At 31.4% G+C, this 21,602-nt stretch overlaps 3 protein-coding genes across 8 annotated transcripts; 1 reads left to right on the top strand and 2 right to left on the bottom strand.

The window, feature by feature from the left end:
- Nucleotides 1-492: 492 nt before the first annotated feature.
- Nucleotides 493-3,181, bottom strand: LOC106792162 (ras-related protein Rap-2c). Its single transcript, XM_014758366.1, has 2 exons — nt 2,966-3,181; nt 493-2,877 (listed from the first exon to the last, which is right to left on the bottom strand). The coding sequence occupies exon 2, from the start codon at nt 2,637-2,639 to the stop codon at nt 2,094-2,096; it is 546 nt and encodes a 181-aa protein (XP_014613852.1). The 5' UTR covers nt 2,640-2,877; nt 2,966-3,181; the 3' UTR covers nt 493-2,093.
- Nucleotides 3,182-3,288: 107 nt separating this feature from the next.
- Nucleotides 3,289-13,889, top strand: LOC106792160 (phospholipid scramblase 1-like). Of its 6 annotated transcripts, none has more exons than XM_014758362.1 (9): nt 3,296-3,555; nt 4,683-4,947; nt 5,250-5,505; nt 8,141-8,553; nt 10,821-10,919; nt 11,388-11,605; nt 11,729-11,881; nt 12,439-12,600; nt 13,367-13,889. In XM_014758362.1, exons 4-9 carry the CDS (start codon nt 8,421-8,423, stop codon nt 13,397-13,399), a joined length of 798 nt encoding a protein of 265 aa, XP_014613848.1. In that variant the 5' UTR covers nt 3,296-3,555; nt 4,683-4,947; nt 5,250-5,505; nt 8,141-8,420; the 3' UTR covers nt 13,400-13,889. The 6 variants fall into 6 exon arrangements, with proteins under 6 accessions (XP_014613849.1, XP_014613848.1, XP_014613846.1 ...); XM_014758360.1 differs by having other exon boundaries at nt 5,250-5,515; XM_014758364.1 differs by lacking the exon at nt 5,250-5,505.
- A 905-nt stretch (nt 13,890-14,794) lies between these two features.
- Nucleotides 14,795-17,531, bottom strand: LOC106792158 (arginine kinase). Its single transcript, XM_014758359.1, has 4 exons — nt 17,451-17,531; nt 15,946-16,309; nt 15,405-15,779; nt 14,795-15,186 (listed from the first exon to the last, which is right to left on the bottom strand). The coding sequence occupies exons 1-4, from the start codon at nt 17,489-17,491 to the stop codon at nt 14,839-14,841; spliced, it is 1,128 nt and encodes a 375-aa protein (XP_014613845.1). The 5' UTR covers nt 17,492-17,531; the 3' UTR covers nt 14,795-14,838.
- Between the last annotated feature and the right edge of the window lie 4,071 nt (nt 17,532-21,602).

Below are 21,602 nucleotides of genomic sequence, written 5' to 3'. Positions count from 1 at the left end.
TTGAAATAATATTACATTAGAAAGCAACAATATTGTAATCTATAATTGTTTAAAAATTATTAATGGCTTTTACTTTTATGAGAGAATGTACTTTAAATAATGTTGATATTACTAATAATAAAATAATAAAATAATAATAATAATAATAATTAATTAATTAATTAATAATAATAGATCAAGTCTATAAAATGACTGTTATGGTATTAAAGCGATATTTATGATTTTGATCACACGAGAAAATTACACACGATCTAATGCTACATACAGGGAGAGCAGCTCCTTTTTTCCTTTACACTTATCAATCTTTCTCTCTTTCTTTATATATTTTCTGTGATTGATTTGACAATGTAGAACTGCGCCAGGAGATTCTGCGTTTATACAAAGCAATGGACACTTTGGACATTGTTACAAGTACCACATATTGGATATAATCGTTGGGATCAATGCGTCTGCATTTTTTTGCACAAAGAGTTTATCACGAATTTATAATCATTGTTTTATTTAATTTTATTTTTATGAATTCATAAAAATATAAACTGATATAACGATAAAATCATATTCTTATTTTTTTGTTCATTTTTTTTTATTTTTAAGATTAGAATGATATAAAAATTAAAAACTTCTGCTAGTTTAATTTGGAAAAAGATTTATACATCGCAGCTTTGTCAACGTCATATTTTTTGTCAAGTCATCAACGATTTTTCTCATTTTATTGCAAGCGATATGCATGAAAGATCTCAACATAATTATATAAAGTATGAGTAGAAAGTAAAAATAGAAGAATATCGTGTAAGAAAAATCGCATTTGATAATAATGGATATTTCCTTTTAGCAAAAACACTTTAAACCTCAAACGCAATTTGTCAATATCAATTTGACGATGTTCTTCTTTATATTTGCTTCATTTTTATAAAATATTTCTTTAGAACTAGCTTTACTGTACAACTAATACGAAAGCCGCTAAAATCTTGGTCGCATATTATATTCTTTTATACGACGTATTCTTTAGTGAGGCCTCCAACACTTAAGCATAGGTAACATATTATTGACGCAAATCATTGCACAAAACTTGTCCAAGATCAACACCTTGATCCTGCGTACGAACCAAAATCGTGTATACAACTTCTACAAGATCTCTTTTCGCTTTAGATGATACAACTTAATATATAAAAAAAAAAAAAAAAAAAAAAACTTATAAATTGTTAAAACCTCTTATCTATTCGATATATATATTTTACGAAGGTCATCCCAAATTTACTTCAGTAGAGAAAGAGCACAACCGTCTTCGCAAGGACGGTCGACCATCACAGTGACTTTCTTATTAAGAAAAAAAAAAAAAGCAAGTCTTCTAATTTCCACACGAACTAGGATCGACCAGTGGACAACGAACAACGTACGAAAAAAGTTAGTAGTTAAATCGAATTTGGTTTAACAAACGCAGGCTAATAATATAATGTTGCTCTTGGTTTTACCCATGTTCGTCACTTTGGAATATTGGTCCGTTACCAAAGGAATTCACCCCCTTTTATATGCTTGCTTACATATATCATTATATATTACAATATTACATATAATACTATCAATGTATATTAAAATATCCGTTTAATGGTCGCCAGAAAAAAGGCTGACCTTGATCCTCCGATAGAAAAAGAACTGAACTAGCATATATAGTCCTTAACGTTGGTTTTTCCAAATTTTCAGTACAACCACAAATTAGTCTTGAAGGTTGGCGAATTTGTCGCATGGCTTGGCTTATTTCGAAGAGAAAAGAAAAAATCAAAATAATAAAAAAGAAAATGAAATTCTAATTAGAAGAATTCGACGAGGATAAAATATTTTAAACAAAAATTCTCTATACAATCTAATGGTAAAAGAAATCAATACGAATAAGTAAAGATAATTGAGTTAATATCATGATTAGACTGAATAGAAAAAGAAGAATGAAGATCTAGATAAATTTGTAATAATACAATAAACTTCTCAAGCCGATGTGTAGCCAGCATAACTAAGAACATCTATCTATAATAATAATAATAATAATACGAATAAAACGAATTGCCGATAATAAAAAAAAGGGAAGGTTTAATTAAGTATTAGAGGACACTGCAGCAGCAATAACTTTTCTTCTCTTTCTCGGGACTGAAGTTCATTTCTCGCACTATTTCGGCGAACATCTCGTTGACGTTCGTACGATTTTTAGCAGAGGCTTCGACGAAAGGACAACCCCAAAGTTGTGCAAGTGCATTTCCCTCGGTTGTTTCGACTTCGCGTTGATGTTCCAAATCGAGTTTATTGGCAACAAGTAGTACGGGTACTCGTTCGGTGCCTTTAACGCGAGTAATAAGCTCCTTCATAGCCTTAATATCCTGAAAGGTCTGATGATTGGTCAGACTGTAAACTACGACGAAACCTTGACCATTTTTTATATAAAGGTCACGCATACTTGCGAATTGCTCGGTACCGGCGGTATCGAGTATTTCGAGTACGCACGGGGAACTGTCGACTTCGATTTCCTTTCGATAAAAATCCTCGATAGTTGGATCATATTTTTCCATGAAACAACCGGAAACAAATTGTACTGTGAGCGCGCTCTTGCCCACCCCGCCCGAGCCGAGCACGACAACTTTAAATTCGCGCATTTCGTTGTCGTCCTCGTCCTCGTCGTCTTCTTCTTCTTGGTCGTCGTCGTGGTGATCGTTGCCAATGGCACCACCTCCTAGTCTTGTCTTCTTCTTCTTCTTCTTCCTCCTCCTCCTCCTCCTCTCCTCCTCCTCCGCCGGCGCCGCCACCACCCCCTCCCCTTTCCTCGATCCTCAACGTGTTCACGAGAGTAAAGGTAACCCGAGAGAAGACGTCAAGCGGAAGGAGCAATGTTCGCTAAGTGTCAACAAAATTCCAATTCTTTTATCCAAATAGACGATTAACAATAATAAAACTAGTAACGTTAGAAAACCAATAGTATTACTTATTACTACTAGTAGTAGTCGTTGTAGTAGTAATAATAACAGCAACAAACACGACAGCCAATATCGTTGCTATTATTTTTATCCTTCTTCTTCTTTTTATCCCTAATATCCGTCTTTACAATCAACACTGTGCGTCTAAAAAAAAACAAAAGAAGAAGCAAGCAAGCAGACTGTGGGCTGCTCGTGGCCGCCGCTACCAACACTGTCCACTTCCACTTCCACCACCACCTCCACCACCACCACCTCTTCCTCCTCCTCCTCCTCCACCACCACCTCCTTCTATTCCACGCACCAACAACACTACTACCAACACTCTTATTACTTTTAGTAGAAGTAGTAGTAATGACACAGCAGACAACGACGACACCACCAAGTTCACTTCCACCTTAGACGACGACAACGGTGACGACACTGTCCGATGCAATAGTTGTACAATCCCTTTATTGTTAATGTTATTGTTATTGTTGTTACTACTGGTGGTGAATGAAAGACGTTTTATCCTTTCGAACAAAGGCATCGATGGCACAATCGAGATGGGATCTACGTACTATCGGAAATATCACTTACGAGACTCGCCCCAGGCACTAAGGTACTTTTCTTCCCGATACTTGCAAGAAGACATGACACACACCAACGCCTTCTGCACTCTCTTCTTAGATTCTTATTATTATACTTATTACTATTATTATTATTATTATTATTATTATTATTATTATTATTATTTTGTCTACTTGTGGTGTTCCTGTTATTCCTGCTACTGCAACTGCTGCTGCAACCACACGCAGCTTCTCTCAACGTCGTCGCTACTCTACTCTCTTCAACTATTCCCTCTGTTTCTCTCTCTCACTCTTTTTCCTCCCTTCTCGTCTTCCACCTCCTTCCTTCCTGCCAATCCCGATCGTACCAGCGAACCGCCTTAACTGTCCGTATAAAACACGCACCAGCCTTCGCTGGGTCCTTGTTACTGTTCTCCTTCTTTTTTTTTTCTTTCTATCTCTCTGTCTCTTTCTTTCTATCCTTCTCGTTTTGTCTCGTCTTGTCTCGTCTCGTCTCGTACTCTTCTCTATGACGTGCGAGACGCCATATTGAAAATCACCTTTCAGCCTTTTTCCCTTCCTTCCTTCCTTCCTTCGACAGAAATGTTCCCTCTTGTCTGTCACGAGCCAAGTCAACTTATGTTCGAGCGAGCAACCAGACAACCAACCAACCAACCAATCAACCAACCAATAGTTCGTCCGTCTGTCCTTAGATCTCGACTAAGACTACTACTACACTAGTCTCGACCCTTACTCGTCCACTCCCGCGTGAACCAAATATCTGATCTGTTGTCTTTCTTCTACTATTCTCGATTGTTCATGAAAGCGCTCCATCTCATTCATTAATGACGTCACTGAGCGCTTTTCCGATCACCCCACGTGATACTGTTATCCTTGATGTTGATTGGGCGTTGCTCTAAACGTCCACCAATCAAAATTCAAGATGCTTCGTTCTAAGCTTCCTTTATATTCTTCTTACTCCTTCTCCACCACCTCCTCCTCCTCCTCCTGCTCCTCCTCCTTCTCCTTCTTCTTCTTCTTCTCCCTTCTTCTTTCTCCTTTTCTTTCTCCGTGCGCTTGTGTTGTTTCATCTACCAACGATAGCCGGAACGTAGGAAAGAAAGTTCTTGTCTTTTTACCGGATGCAGGGCCAACGTTAACTTGCTTCTCTTATCTTTAGGAGGAGGCTAACGATATCTACGACCTCGACGTTCCGTTCCACGTTCATTGTGGTTACTCTTCGGAAAGAGCACATTGTTAGGATTACTACTGATAACATTCAACCGTTATTTCAATTTGATGATCCTAGAGTAATAGAGTCGTAGTAGTATGATAAAAAGATCGTTTTTTAACAAACTTTTCTCTTTGTTGTTTAATCATAGTATAATAAAAATTATGAACTAATAATAATAATACTTCCGAGTCCGAGCATGAATTTCTTTGAGGTAAGGTATGGCTCTTTTATTTATTTATTTAAACGTTTAGGTTTAAACTGATGTATTAACAACGCCATTTTGTTTTTATTCGAAAATCTAAAAATGCAAATCTTATGCAACTTATTTTATTTTTCTTTACAGTAATTATTATTATTTTTATAAATTATATTTAGTACGAACACTCTTATATGTGATCGTAATGTACATATTTACATACATATATATATACGTATGTTATATATATATATATATATATATATAATATGAAAATGAAAAAATATCAACCAATGTAAGAAAAAATCTTACTTTAGAGTATGCACACACACCCACATGAAAACGAAGCATAAAGTACTCTTAGCGAAGACTCGAAAATAGATCGATGAAAAATTCTATTACGCATGGTACATACATATATATACATACATACACACAAATATTCATCGTAACAGTTTTCTTCTTTATTCGCTTTGATGTTCCATCGAGGAAATTGATAAAAAATAACGCACGAAGTATTTCAAAAGAAGAAAGGAAGAAAGGATAAAAAAAGAAGGGGCACTGAAAATTCAAGTACGTGTGCGTGAGTAGAGACACTTTCTTTACATATATATATATATAATTTCTTGATATTACTATTTATAGTTCGATGCCTTCGTTTTTTTTCTTAACCCAAGAACCGGAAGTTCGCTTAGTCGTTACATTTACATACATACATATGCGTGTAGAAAATATGTGGAATCGTGGTAGTGTTAATACGTGCATGCACAAGTGCGTGCGGTGACCGTTCGTCACGATCCTTGCGGTAGCAGGGAACATAGACGCAAATCGGATTCGATGACGTCATCGTCCCAACGATGAAAGCACATAACTAAGCGATGCATCATTTGTGTGTGACACGGGTTTCTCTTCGTCTCAAATATTCTTTTTCTTCTTCTATCTTTTTTTTTTTGCTATCTCTCTCTTTCTATTATAGTATATCAAATTTTCTTACAATTTTAGATGAATCAGAACCGGAAATTGAGTGGACGCTTTTTTAATTCATATATATATATATATACATATACGTATATACATATAAAAATTATATTTTATTTGTATGCGTATTATATATTGGTTTACCCGAAAAGTTTATACAAATTGACATTTTTTCCTATGCATACAAGCTCCTCTCGCTCTCAATTTAGTGAAACAATTGTATGTATATTAAAAATATCAATCGGTTTGAATTTTAAGGACAACCTGTTATATGAGACGTCATTTTTGAAAGTGGTACAAGTCTAATTTTGGAAAAAAAAAGTTAGATATGATGGATGACTTTCTCATATTGTTAAAAACAAAAATATAACAAAATAAATATAATTACACCACTTACAATTAATCCACTGTCGTAATTACCAGTAAATAGTAGATATATTTATGTATACACACATATATAATTACTGATAATATTTACATTAATCGAAGATTAGTTTTCTTTTTTTCCTCGTATCTCAACTTGTAAGATAATGTCGATTATGATATTTATTTAAATATAGATAGATTCGTTTTTTTTTTGCACATGTTGTTGACAAGAAAACGCAAAGATATAGTTATGCAGTTGTATTGCAACAGATGTAACGTAAACATCATCTTTTGTTCGGATAGCTCGGAAAATTTCAGTCTAATCAAGTGCATAAGTATCGATCAGGAGCGAAACGTTGAACAATCTTTCTTCGTAAGGGATTTTCCTCCCCCCATTTAAGTTCTCTTCGAAATTTATATTATCTTAAATAAATATTCGTTTATATATGTATGTGTGTATGTATGATAAATGTAATCAAACGCATGCGTCATTTGGTTTTCCAGATCCGAGAGGCTTCAAAATGCATTTCGCTTTTTTTTCTTTTCTTTTTATACACTAAACGTCCTCCAATTATCTAACATATTCTAATTCAACTGTGTTATATCTTTATAATCTTAATAATTACAGTGGTACGTGTATTTTTTAATGAGGATTTGTGTTCAAATAAAATACTCGAGATAAAGAAGATCGATAAAAAGAAAAAATGGCGACGGTACGTAAGCGTATGTCGTATAAGTTCCGATCCGTGGTAATTTCGATGATTATATAGACGTGCAAACAACAAAATAATGTATAATAAGAAAATCTGATTGTCAGATGAATCAGACACCGGTTGTCGAGCGCAAATGTGCTAGTCATTTGTCTTAAGTCACGTATCTATGAAAAAGTAAATTGTTTGACAATGGCGTCATTCGAATAAATGATAAAATTTATCATATTATAAGGAAAAAAAGAAAAAAGAAAGAAAGAAAAAAAAAAGAAAATCAGATTCCAATTGTAACGTTTCAAAATTTGTATTCGAAATGGTCAACAGAAAGAACAGTCTTTATGCTCGTTTGTTTTTGTTGTTCTCTTCGATCGAATTCGAATTACATGTTATGTGTTATTTCTTCTTGCAGTAAGCAAATAGTTAGAAAGGATGCTTATTATCCGTGATATGCGGTGCGTTATCGTTATTCCGTTCGTCTCGCGCTTCTCACATTAGTTACAATGACCTTTTAACAGTGGCTCGTGCCGCCAGCATACTACGCCGCTCCCGGGCGATGACCTAACCATCATCGTGTTGCATTGTTTCAATATTAAATTAAAAACAGGAAAAAAGAAAAGAAAAGAAACAAAAAAGACAAAATCTACAAAAACAGGACGACAAAGAAAGAGGTTAGCTAAAAAAGTTAATCATATTAAACCTTCTCTTTTTCTACTTCATCTTCTTCATCTAGTTCCCATAATATCGATAATATCGATATATGAAAATATGAATTGTAGTAGAGAATTGATTGAACATTTATTTCTTTTTCTCTTTTCTTTTCGTGACAATTATATTCGTACGTAAGATGAAAAAATTGCAACGTGTTATTTCACTTGGAGGGTGCATTTCCTCCCACTCGCGCGCGCGTCCTTCTACGTACGAGTACGTTCGTTCGTGTCGGTAATAGTAGATCGCTCGGAGAGATGCGCTCGTCGCGTCATCTCGCGGCCATATGGGCATTTTTTCATTCTCTTATCGGTCGGTAAAAATCATTTCTACGTTTGCGCGTGGACAAATTCAAAGTAAAATTGTTTCTTCATTTTGTGGAATTTTTGTTTTTTTTTCTCAACGAATAAATAATTTTTTTATCTTCATTATTTTCTTTTTCTTTTCAGATCGTTTGTTAGGACGGTTTAAAACGCGCACATACGAGGAAAGGGAAATTATGATTAATTAAATAAAAAAGAAAGTTAATGGTTTCTTTTGAAACAAAATAATGTACGAATATTCAATGTACCAATAATAAAATAATAATTATATATAATTTTGTGTGACAAATTTTGAGATAGAAAGTTTTTCAAATATTTATATTTTTGAAAATAATTAATTCGTAAAGTAGTTACACATTAATCGAGAATAAGAGAGAAAGAGAATAAAAAAAAAAAAAAAAAAAAAATGACTACTCCGTATTTTACACAACCCAATTCGATTCCCACACCGATGTATCATCAACCAGGAATGCCTATTGCGAGTGCACCCGGACCAAATGAATTTCCAACGCCTTTAATTGTGCCGCAAGCACCGCCAGGTAAACAAATATATATAAATCAACTATTAATATTATTTAAAGTTTTTTATTTTTAAAAAATCAAATTCATATATTCTTCTTGAAAAAAAAGGCGTATTTGATTTGGGAAAGGATGAATTTGATTTGCAATAATGTTATATAATACGATTTGCACGAGGGTTTTTGATTGATAATTTAAAAAGTAGAATATTATTTGTAAAAGGGTTTATATTTGAAGTATAAAACTTGCAAAGGCTACTGGAGATGTAATGATCAGTAACTAGATAATGGTCGTGTTCGTTAATGTAGATGTCGGACAGATTATTCCCCCCAGTTGATCTGTACTCCCACCTACGCGAATTGTTGCCTCTTATCAGATCACGACAGATAGATAGACAGAAAAAACGATACAGAGAGACAGATAGACGTACGGAGTTCATTTTAAGTTTTATCAAATCTGTTATACACTCTTCGAGGAAGTGAAAGATTAATTTAATTTTGTCAATTAAATTCGCGAGCGTTATACATTTATAGATAATAAATTGCTTTTTCAAAAATAAATTAATATCGAAAGGGAACTTATTCCTACGAATTATTTCAACAACGATAATAATCTTAAAACATCAATTTGTGACCGTTAAATGCTGTGATAAATGAAAGAAAAGGAAAAGAACAAATAATGCAAAATAATTGAAATTTTAATCTTATCGTTTTGTAAATAATAAAAAACGTGAGTGAGTGAAGTGATGAAATGTATATTTCTAAGAAAAAAGTTATTTTTCCAAATTTCTAACAAACGAACACGTGTTTTTTTGATTTATTTAATTCAACGTTAAAGGCTTGTCTTATGCGTACAATAATTATTCAAACACATTTCTTTTCTTACATTTAAATAATAATTATTATTACGTGAGAAATGGGGGGTTTGCTTTTTTTTTTTTTTTCTTATAAGTTTTATATATAATACTCGTTTTAAATAATCTGTTTCTTATTGAAATAATTAGTATGACATTTTTTTTTACTCTGAAATGATATAAGACAAGTATACTTAAATTGAATATTATCAATTGTTTGAGATTGTTATATCGAAGAAGTTTGTTCCCATTTTGTCCCTTAAATTTATCTAGCAATAAAAAGATAAAAGTAAAAAGAAAGAAAGAAAAAACAAGAGATAAAGATAGAGAAATATAAATATAAATATAAATGTATGTGTGTGTTTGTGTGTGTATCCTGAAAAGGAAAATAATTCTACACCATTATCTTTAACAAGAAGAAGATTATAAGAATTTTTTTTTTATACACAACAAACGTATATTGGAAAAAAACTCAATGTCTCAGAGCCCACTTCTCTTATCTTCTAAAAGTTAATATTATAAACATGCATTAATTATTCCGATCGTTATTGTACGAGGAATAACATCAACGGGACAAGATGTGCGAGTAAACAAAAAAAAAAAGACAACATAATTTTTTAAAAAGGTATTCTAAGAAAAATTGGAAAAAAAAAAGAAATATGTTGAGAAGATAAAGGAAAATAAATGTTTGAACGTTATTGAAAATAAAGTGAAGTGATGGATACGGAATATTTCGATGATTCCTGGAACGTAAAAGTGGAACAATTTCGTAGATTTCTTCGTACGTTGTTTAGAGAAACGATTAGAAAATGTCGTTCGAAAAGGAAAGGATATACTAGATTTTTAACCGACGATGAAAAAAGGTTTAAAAAAATAATCCTTGAACGGGTGTCTCGAAGAAGAGTTTATGTCATATTTGTTTTTTTTTTTTCAAAGTATGGGTCTCGAATCCGTACGAAGTTCCGTAAACTATATTTGAGATATTTGAGATTCACAGGAATTGGAATAAAATTAACAAATTCTTAAAATTAATAACGATGGATAAATTCATTCGAAATCACTTTGATATAATATGTGTTTGTTGAGTTTATGATAAAATACAATCCGAAAAAATATTTTCCCCGGATAAAAAGGAGGATTGTCAAGTGGAAAAGTTTGAGAAATACTGATCTATGTTTCAAGTTTGCAATATGTAACACAAACTCTTCTTTCGGATACCGATTCGATTGTTGTTTATTTTTTAATGAAATATTTTCTTCCAGAATAATATTTTTTTCGTTCTTTTTTTTTCCCCCCCTTTTTTCTATTATTAAAAATAACATTGATTAATGTTGTTCATCAATTAAGTCTAATTTATTGAAGACCATTAATAAAAAGAGAATGAAAAAAATGTGTATATGAAAGAAACAACAAAAAGGTGTTTTATATTTATAGGTGGTTGGCCCGCAACGAATACGATTTGTCCGCCAGGTTTGGAATACCTTATGGGCCTTGATCATTTATTTGTCAAACAAAAGGTCGAACTTTTCGAAGGTATGTGTATTAAATATAAACTCAAATTTAATCTATTATATATATATGAATTCTTTGATGTATGTTAGCGTAGAAATTAATCATAAAAATTATTTCCCAATTATTTTGAAATGTCTTGCATATATGACAGATCTATATTTGTTTACGACGTTAAATTATTGATGAGGGACTGATTAATCACAGCTGTGTTATTTGAATATCTAATGTAAGTGAGGAAAGTGATAATTTGTATAAAATTTCCGTTAAATCCTCATTAAATATGATTTTACGAAATTGCTATAATATATTTCAATAATAATCGCGTATCACTTTCTATTAATAGATAAGATTTGTTTATTTATAATTCGATAACCCAGTAAATGATATCTTTTAAATAATATTAATCTTGAAACATATATATATATATATATTATATATTTTCTAATTATATCGTAAAATGAATAATATTGAATGAAATTATTTTCACAGTAATTGTCGATTTTGAAACTAAAAATAAATACAAAGTAATGAACATAAGGGGTGAACAAATTTATTATGTAGCTGAAAAATCAAGCTGTTGTTCACGTTACTGTTGCGGAAATTATCGCAGTTGCGAATTCCAAGTATTAGATGGAATTGGAAGAGAAGTTCTTCATATGATTCGTCCATTGAAATGTGATAGTTGTTGCTGTCCGTGTTGTTTACAGGTTTATCTTTTAATATAACAATCGATATAATAATATTCATTAAATGTATATTTAAATTTGTCCATCTATATAATGGATTATTATTATTATTATTATTATTATTATTATTATTTTTCTATATAGGAATTGGAAGTTTATTCTGGTGGTGTCTTATTGGGATCGGTTGTTCAAGATTGGAGTATTTTTAGGCCATGGTTTTCAATACGTAATGCAAATGGCGATACGGTACTGACAATAAAAGGACCGTTATTACGTTGTCTAGAAGCTACTTTTAAAGTAATTATACATTCATTTTCTATAATCAATTATATATTAAGTCCACAATGGGGTCTTGGTTGAACAGTTTCATTTAAATGTGATTAGATGATCCCCATCCTTAAGAAATTTCATTACAAATAATTCCCTAGAAAGAGAAGAATATATCGAAAACAATTTTAGATTTTAATCCCAGTGGATTTCAGACTCATCTAAAGGCCCGATTAATTTTTTTTTTTACATCGATCGCATGTTTCGTTTGGTGTATATGTGTTAACAATTTGTGAGAAGTATTTGTTTTTAGGGCCAATAAATAAGTCGGTGATCTAAGTAATTGTTTGATGAACTTGTAACATTCTAAAAATCCTAAATTCGGATTTTGGCTAGCTCAGTAGTTGTAAATAGTTGCTAAAGTGATAGCAGTATTATAAATATAAATGTTAGGCAATTCTAGACTTTTTTTTAAACGTTCAAATATTTTTCTCACGAATCCATATTATAAGCATAATCGTCATCATCATCATTATCAAATAAAATAACACTTTAATAGTTTCTTATATTTTTTAATCGATTATTAGGTAAAATCTGCCGATGGTGTTCACCGAGTTGGTGTGATCAGTAAACAATGGAGCGGCATTTCTCGTGAAATTTTTACGGATGCTGACAATTTTGGTATAAGTTTTCCGATTGATCTGGACGTTAAAATCAAAGCCGTTCTACTCGGTGCATGCCTTTTGATAGTAAGTACGATATAATAACAATATTTCAATTATAATTTTATATAAAGGGTGTTTCGCAATATGTGGAATCGATTTCAGAAGTGAACGGAGAAAACAAGGAACAACGAAGAAAGTTCATATAAACTTGTATTCTATTTGATCTTCTTTTAAAGTTATAGTTACTATTGTGTTTTAATAATAATAATCCGCGATAGCTTATCTTTATAAAAAATGTTCGAAATGATAATCGTCATGATCAATTAGAAGAACACATGTTTATATGAATTGTTGTCATGGTTTAGTGTCTCTTGTGCACTCTTGAAGTAGGATCCACATATTATGAAACACCCTATATATATATTGAAACCTACAGTATCCAATGATCTAGTTTCGACATACACATTTTCTTACTTGTGTTATTTTCTACTATAAAAGTCGATAATCGACAACGTAATACATCTCTTTTGTATAATAAATATTATATCTTTCTTATTGCTGTGTACTATATATTAAATTGATAGTTAACGCATTTACAACTCTACGTATAATGATATTAAAAAGGAAACGTTTAGTATTAAAGATTGAAATTAAAAAAAAATGGGGAATACTCGATAAATGAAAAAATGATGAAAATGCAAGGAAAATTACTAGCAGCATCATTCTACTTATATGGAAATTCCTTTATCCGAACAATTATTATGTTTCTATATTAATTCGAATACTGGAGGTTCTAATTTATTAATACGTGTAACATGATATGTAATTAATTATCAATTATCAATTACAGGATTTCATGTATTTTGAAAGTTCTGCCAATTAATTTGATTTCTTTTGGGAATTATATATATTACCGAATTGTTTATATTAAATTGAAACTAGTAACGAATTATTTAAAACTAAACAGAACAAACGCGTTTTCTTCTAATGTCTTCGATTATTTATACGAATATTAGTTTTTGAGAAAACTTCATTTAGTCAATAAATCTTACACTTTCGATCAGATATATATATATTCTTGCAATTAATGCATGTGTGTTCCTATTTCTTGAATACATACACATGTATGTGTTTCCTAATAAAATCGTGTATACATATATACATATACATATATATGTACAAATACACGCACAAACGATTTAAATAGAAATACAACTAAAATTTGTGATGTTTTAAATAAATATATATTAATAATTAATTATTCCTTATATAAAGCAAGAAACTTTCATGTTCGACGAATGTATATGTGTGTCTTTAATTAAATATTATTGCTAAGTTTTTTGAAGCTTATATATTTAAAAATATTAAACTTCGATATATTTTGTAATACTCTTTTGGTGTGAAAAAAGATATTATATATATATATATACATACATACTCGAACAATAAATATAATAATTAATTTTCAATGTACATTATATGTAAAGAAATATATATGAAGGAAAAAAATGATTATTGTGGATATTGAAAATTAGACGATAAATAAAATGTGTATGTTTCTTTATTTGTGATTTGAAATTCGCTTTCTTCATCATCATTCTCATATCCACCCACTATCATCATTATAATAATAGTAATAATAATAATTATAATAATAATAATAATCATTATCATCATCGTCATCATTAATCACCACCATTACAACCTGGTAATAATGTTTTTTTTTACTACAAAAGCGCTAGCTGGAATATGCGCGTTTTTTTTTGGAAACGCTCCTAAATCTCGACTCATGCTCTTAATAATTGTTAATAATTGTGTTCTTGTTAAAACAAAAACCAAAGTAAAGTTCGTGGAGATTGACAGAGAGAGACCAACAAACCAAAGAAAAAAAAAAAAAAAAAAAAAAAGAAAGAAAGAAAAATATGGTATCGCGCGTGCGAGAAAGAGATAGATAGATAGATAGATTGAGAAATAAAAAAAAAAATTAAAGGAACAAGCAAATAAAGAAGAAGAGAAGCACGGGCAGAAAAATACAGTGCTTTTGCATTGGAACGAGAAATGTGAATAGAAATAAACGACGAAGGGGGAAAATATTATAATAATTCATAATAATAATAATAATAATAATAATAATAATAAAGAACAATAATAATAATGGTTTAAAACAGGAAAAAGAAAAAATATATATATATATAGGAATCCATCATTCACGTAAAAAGGAGTGTGTATTTTCTTCTTCTTGCATGTGTTTCTTCTTTATCTTGTTTTTTTATTACTGTTTTTTTTTTTTTTATACTTTTTGTATTGATTTGAATTATTCATTTAAAGTTCCTTCTCAATCTTGATCAATTCGGCAATACCATCGTGCATCTCCTTAACAGCCTGGTATTCAGTCAAACCAAGACGACGCTTGTTGGAAATATCATAAATTCCACCCTCGGCTTCAGTGTGTTCACCGCGAGTACCACGTACTTGAAGATTGTATTGGGCAGCTACAGATTCAAGTTTTTCCTTGTTGGCTGCCAACTTGGGTACTTTGATGTGTACGGATGCACGAACCGTTGTACCAAGATTCGTTGGGCAGAATGTTAAGAAGCCGAAACGATCGTTATGGGAAAATGGAAGTCGTTTCTCGATGTCGTTAACGGCAGTTACGAGACGTCTATATACCTGGAAAATAATATTTCAATTGTAGGAGGATTGTATGCGTGTCTGTCTATGTGTTGGTATAAAAACATAGAGATATTAAATATTAGATTTAGCGACAATATTTATCTATACAAAGTATCGAATATTATATTGTAATTGATTGAATGGTTTGATTTTTTTTTTTTTTATAACAATATTCATAATAATAAAATAGAAAATAAATGATTGTATTAACCAACCTGTCCAAGATCACCACCCATTTGCATGGAGATAATACGAAGATGATCTTCTTCGTTACACCATACGAGGAAGGTCTTAGCATCGTTGTGGAAAATACCACGACCGGTTGGCCAGAAACGGCACGCGTTGGCAGTTTGAAGGAAACGATCACCCTCTTTGAAAAGGAAATGATCATCAATCAATTTCTGTTGGACTTCTTTGCTCATGCCGGTTAATGGATAGAAAGTTCCTTTCAATTCGCCTTCCAAACCAGATAGAGTGCTGGATACTTTCTCTTCCATTTCTTTGTATTGAGCTTCAGTTAAGCAAGGATTGAAGGGATAACCGTCCAATGAACGTCCACATCTGACACGGGTGGAAACAATGAATTCACCCTAGAAAAAAATAATCAACGATTTATTAGTAACTTAAAAAAAAAAAAAAACACTTATATCAACATTCTGCTAATTGTTTAACTTAAAATCACAATCAATAAAAATATGTATAATTGAAATAATGATCAAACTGTTAATTAATTGTTCTTATCAAAAGAAAACCTACAGCCGGGTCAAGATTTCCCAAAGAATCAACATCTCCAAAATCCTTGGGAGGATGTTTATCGGTTTTTTTAAAACCGCCATGATAATCATCAATGATGGGATCAAAGAGATCAGCAAAAACGGTGTAGGCTTCGGCGTCAGGAGCATAAATACCAACGCCAGAATCATGATTCTCTAATCCAGATTGGATCACATCCAATAGGGTTGAACCAAAAGATGTTTTTTTCGTTTTAAGTTGATCGAATACTTCTTTCGTTAAATGTTTCTTCAATAACGATTTGCTATCGGAAGCGGCAAGCTTGGCATAGCCAGCTTCCAATTTATCCAATACTGCTTGGTCGACCATGTTATTGCTTTCCTTTTTACTGAAATCACAAACGTACATTTCATTAAATTTCATTTATTTATATTGGTTCATAATAATCGGATAATACATATTATATATATATATATTATACAGAAATAAATTAAAAAATTTATAAACAATTAATTATTGTCTCATTTTTTGATAATTTCACATGTGTGTGATAAACACGTAGAATATTTTTTGTTTTTGTAATTAAATTGTGCAAAATTCATGCATAACGATGGGCACGCACGCACGCACAGAATGGGATCGACAGAATATATTTTTTTTTAATTTTGTTTTTGTACATAATAATTTATTTATCAATCAAAGTACGTAAGAGAAGGAAATGTGTGCTCGAACATAGGTGCGGACATAACATAGATCGGTGTAGAAAAAAGAAAAATAGAAATAAATGTCCAGTGTAATCGACGTGTACGTAACAAAACTTTTCTTCTTCATTTGAATTTTGTTTGTTGCTGTTGTTGCACATAGAGAAGAATATAAATTACACATTTTGTACATACTCGTCGATCGCTGGAGTATTTTCCGTCGATTCGCATATGCCCATCGAAGTACATATACCCATTGCGCTTTTTTTCTTTTTTTTTTTTTTAACTTTCTTCTTTTGGTCAGGATAATATGACGTCACATAACGTCAATCTCAATCTAAATAAAACTTAACTCAATTTTTATTATATTCTAGATAGAAAATTATCTGTGTAAATCTATGCGCGCGAGTCTATTTTTTTTTTTTATTTAAATAACAAAAAAAAAATATATCTTTAATATAATATTATAACAATAATTATAATTAATAATTATTGATATACGATAAAAATAATTTTATTTTGTTACTGAAAAACACAATGGCCATTCTACTCTATTTTTTTTCCAATATGGCCGAATGTACGTATAAGTTAGAATAAAATGTAATTATTACGATAATAATAATAATAATAATAAATTATACCCTCTGATCAAGGATATATTATTTTTCTATTTATAAAGAAACGTACAATTATTTATTCATATATATATTTTTTTTTCTTTTTTTATTAATACGTATAATATGTTCAAACAGATTAAATTAAATGATATTATATTATATAAAATAATAATAATAAAATAAAACAATGAATGATCTATCCGATACATACTCGTCGGCCGAGGTGGTATCCTTCGATGTGCACCCGCCCATGTTGTGTAGATTAGCCTAACCGGAGACGCACCCTCGTGTATATTCGAAGAAGAATAAGAAGAGAGAGAGAGAGAGAGAGAGAGAGAGATGGAATAATGGAATTGGTCCAGAGAGAGAATAGGAAGATAATTTATAGGAACAAAAATACTTTAGTAGAAAAGTATCTCACAACCTCTCTTCTTAATCTTAGTTTCTTTTTTTAAACTAATTAATTAAACAAAAAACCACCTGTGTCAAGACTATAAATTTGCTGTTCCAATAAAATTACGTATAGAAAGAGAGAGAGAGAGAAAGAGATAATAGTATTTATATATCAAAGATTACAAAACAAATCAATTCCCGACCAATGAAAGAATAATCTTTTATGTAATAACAGGAGGACACACCACTTTGATACAAGAAGAAGAAGAAAAAGAAGAGATATCAGTCACGTGTTAAAAATTGAATAACAAGCTGCAGATGATATTAAAAAAAAATTGTTTAAACTAAAATTTCGTTCAAACTATCACTTCACTTGGCACTTCAAAAAATAGTTACTACTCCCCTCCCTTTTCTCTTATAGAGAAATGTAAAGAAAATTTATCGGAATAGATATTCCTCTTGATTTAATAATTATAATCGAAAATAATAAATATACGACTATGAAGACGATGACTACGAAGATGACGACTACGAAGACGACGACGACGACGAAGACGAAGACAACGATATTTGTATAGAATTAAGAGAGATATAAAATCTTATTTAAAAAGTTTATAATACAAAAAGCCACGTGACAGACATTCGATTAGAAATTCGATGAAGAATAAGAATAATGTGGAAATGTTAAAACGCGAACGGGATGCTGGGAATTGCGTCTGGTCGACCACCGGGGCGCGACGGTGGTGGTGGTGTGTGCCGGTTCTATATTCAGCTTGTTCTACCACCATCCCCTAAAACACCCTCGCCCAAAGTCTTCCTTCTCTTTCTTTACAATTCACCTGCGCCTGCGTACGTAAACCCCCTGATTCCCTTTCTCTTCTCTTCTCTCTCTCTCTCTCTCTCTTGAACACCACCACCACCACCACCACCACCTATTTCCACTCTACACAACAACCAGTACCATCACTACCACTACCAGCAGCAACAGCACCACCACCATCACCCAACCAACCAACCACCACCATAAACTCTTAAATTTGTAACCCTTCGAAATAGTTCTTTAACTGGAACAACACTGATCTTAACAATGCTATCATTAAAAAACTTTGAAGAAGATATCTAGTAATATCTTTTCTTTTTTTTCTTCTTTCTTTCTTTTTTTCTATTTATCTATCTTTCTCTCTCTTTCTATATACATTCACGTACTTACACATGTAGAAACTATACATATACATATACATATATATATATACACAGTGAAAAGGAAACGCACAATCCCTACTACCTCACTACAGGGTGGGGCACCTCGTCCAGCACGGAAGGCAACCCGGTCGATATTACGCACCTATACACCGTAGGACCATTTACTACCTCTCTTTCTCTATCTATGCACATCCCCCCTCTATCCCCTTCTCCTACCACCCAATCCTACCCCACCCAATTTTATCCTTATCCCCCATGTTCATCTCTACTTTTGATTCTACTTCATAACAGGAAACTGCTCTTTTCGCGTAACAAAATCAACTTTGGCCACTTCAACATTTCGATTTGGAATCAACTTTTACACATGCATGCATATTACATACATACACACGTGTACAGTGGTTACATACATACTATTAGATCTTCTTTTCCCTCCTCCAAACTTTTTATTATTTTTTATCTATCTATCTATCTCTCTCTTTTCTTTTAGATTGTAATCTCTCATTTCGTATACTTTTTTTTTACTTCTAACATTTATATATGTTTACTTAAGTTACGAATCGGCCTTATTTGTTATCAAGATAACGCGATTCGGCTTCGTATTGCCGTTTCTTTGGATAACATATATTATTTATTAGCACACAAGAGGCGCGGTATATGATTGTATATTATCGATAAGAAATGATTTTATCATTTGATGATTTTTTGTTAAGATTCTTGTTGCTGGGACGAGATAACGATTTAACATTGTGTGTGTGCGTGTATATCCTTTTCTTTTGATACACGTCATAAGTTTTGGCTCAAATTAAATGTGTAATCATCAATCTCTTTTGTGTCTCTTTTTATTCGTACTAGGAGTGTGCTTGAGTCTCTCTGCTATGAGTGGTCTCGAATAATTTATATTTATATATATATTATGTGTGTGTGTGTGTGAAATGTTCTGAGATGGCAATGAAAGCTGATAATGACGAGTCGCGACAAATAATGCGGCCGTGCGTATAGTAAGACCATGGAATCATTTGAACGTCTGTCTCTCTTCAACATTCGATTATGCAAGCAAAGTAATTAACCATTAGCAACGAACAACATCGTGTCGTCGTTGTGTCGTACGTTTTAAACTTATTTTGCAATCCGATAAGCCTACAGAGAATAATAATGTAGAAAAAATATAAGGGGATGGGGAAGAAAATGATTAATATATTTTTTGTTCAAAATCATCAATATTCGTTTCAATTATAATAAAGAGATAAATGTTCAGGTTGTAAGAGAACGATCGAATAATGTAACCGGACGTAACAGTTAGTTTAATGAGAGAGCTTTTGTTTTAATTCGAAGAAAGAGAACGCGTGGTTAAATTATAACAAAGATGAACGGACGACTCTAACGTAATCGTCCTTTTCCGGGATGATCTCAAAACGAAATAGTAGAATTGTACTCGCTCGTCGTCTCTTTTAGAGTTGCATAAAATAAATATTAAGTATTTATGATAATTTTTTGTTTCTTCGAACCGCGGAAGAGATCTCATTTTCCTCATTGTGAGGAAATATACGACACGAAATTTGAATGTTTAATAAATTACCGCGCCATTGTCGACTTTCACACGTTGCGCCATCTTTTAACGCATTGCTCAAGTTTCTAACAATACGAAAATGGCTAAGATGGTAAGATAGATTCCATGGAGTATAATATATAATCATTTTATTAGATAATATTTTTTAATTATTTAATTAGTAGTTTTATTAATTGACGATAAGTATTTTATGAAATAAATGATTAAAGTATTATATGTACATATTTTTCGTTATAAATAATCAAAAGTGTAAGTGTTGCATAAATTACATTTTGTACTTTTTTTTGTTGTTATTTATTATTAGATTTTATTGATATTTTATTATAAATACTATAATCCATCTATTTTAAATATTAATAGTTTTTTTATTAATCAGGGTGTTATACTGATCTCTTATATTATACGAATGTTTTATTAATTTATTTAAAGTACGGATTAAAAATGATCAAAAGTCGGCTACTCGATAATACTATTTCTTTTTCTTTTTTCGTACTTTGCATCATCGGTAATCTTTCTTATGTAAAAGACAAGAACCAATACATATACAATATATTTAACGTATATATCGTGCATAAATCTATTTTACTTACAGCACAGGTAGCACGAATGTTTTCACTATCCGACTGAATCGGACTACGTTAAATTTCATTTGTCGCGATGTTAAACTGTAACACATAACGATTATTAAAAAAAAAATTTTTTTCCTCTTTTCCATCGGAAACAACAGCAACGAATTTTTCTACCTATAGTTTTATTTTATTCTCGTTTATTAACTAAAAGAAAAGACAAGAGAGAAAAAGAAAAAAATCAAAATTGCAAGACAATTGCAACGTTTCTCATTAGAACATATGTACGAAAGAGATTTGTTTACAAAATCTGTTGGCACCAACATCTGTCGTATAGATTATGCAAGGACAGAAATCGAAAGATGGTATTACGAGAGTTCGCACTCTAATTTTGTCTTGTACATACGTTCAAACAAGTCAGAGCTCTTGTAACATCCTACATAAATGCATAATGAAGTAGAATAAGAACGGCAACTAACTTCACGCAATAATGGTTCCCAATTATTTTTTATTTTTATATATATATATAATATGTATTATTATTATCATTATTATCTTCGACTATTTATTACTGATTTATTAATATATATTATTATCTAATTTTTATCCCCAATTAATATTATATAATTTT

This window comes from Polistes canadensis, unplaced genomic scaffold, assembly GCF_001313835.1.
Source record: "Polistes canadensis isolate GaletaPanama2010 unplaced genomic scaffold, ASM131383v1 scaffold_385, whole genome shotgun sequence".
Classification (NCBI taxonomy): domain Eukaryota; kingdom Metazoa; phylum Arthropoda; class Insecta; order Hymenoptera; family Vespidae; genus Polistes; species Polistes canadensis.
The sequence above is the reverse complement of the archived record's forward strand: the minus strand, read 5'-3'. Positions and strand labels throughout refer to the sequence as shown.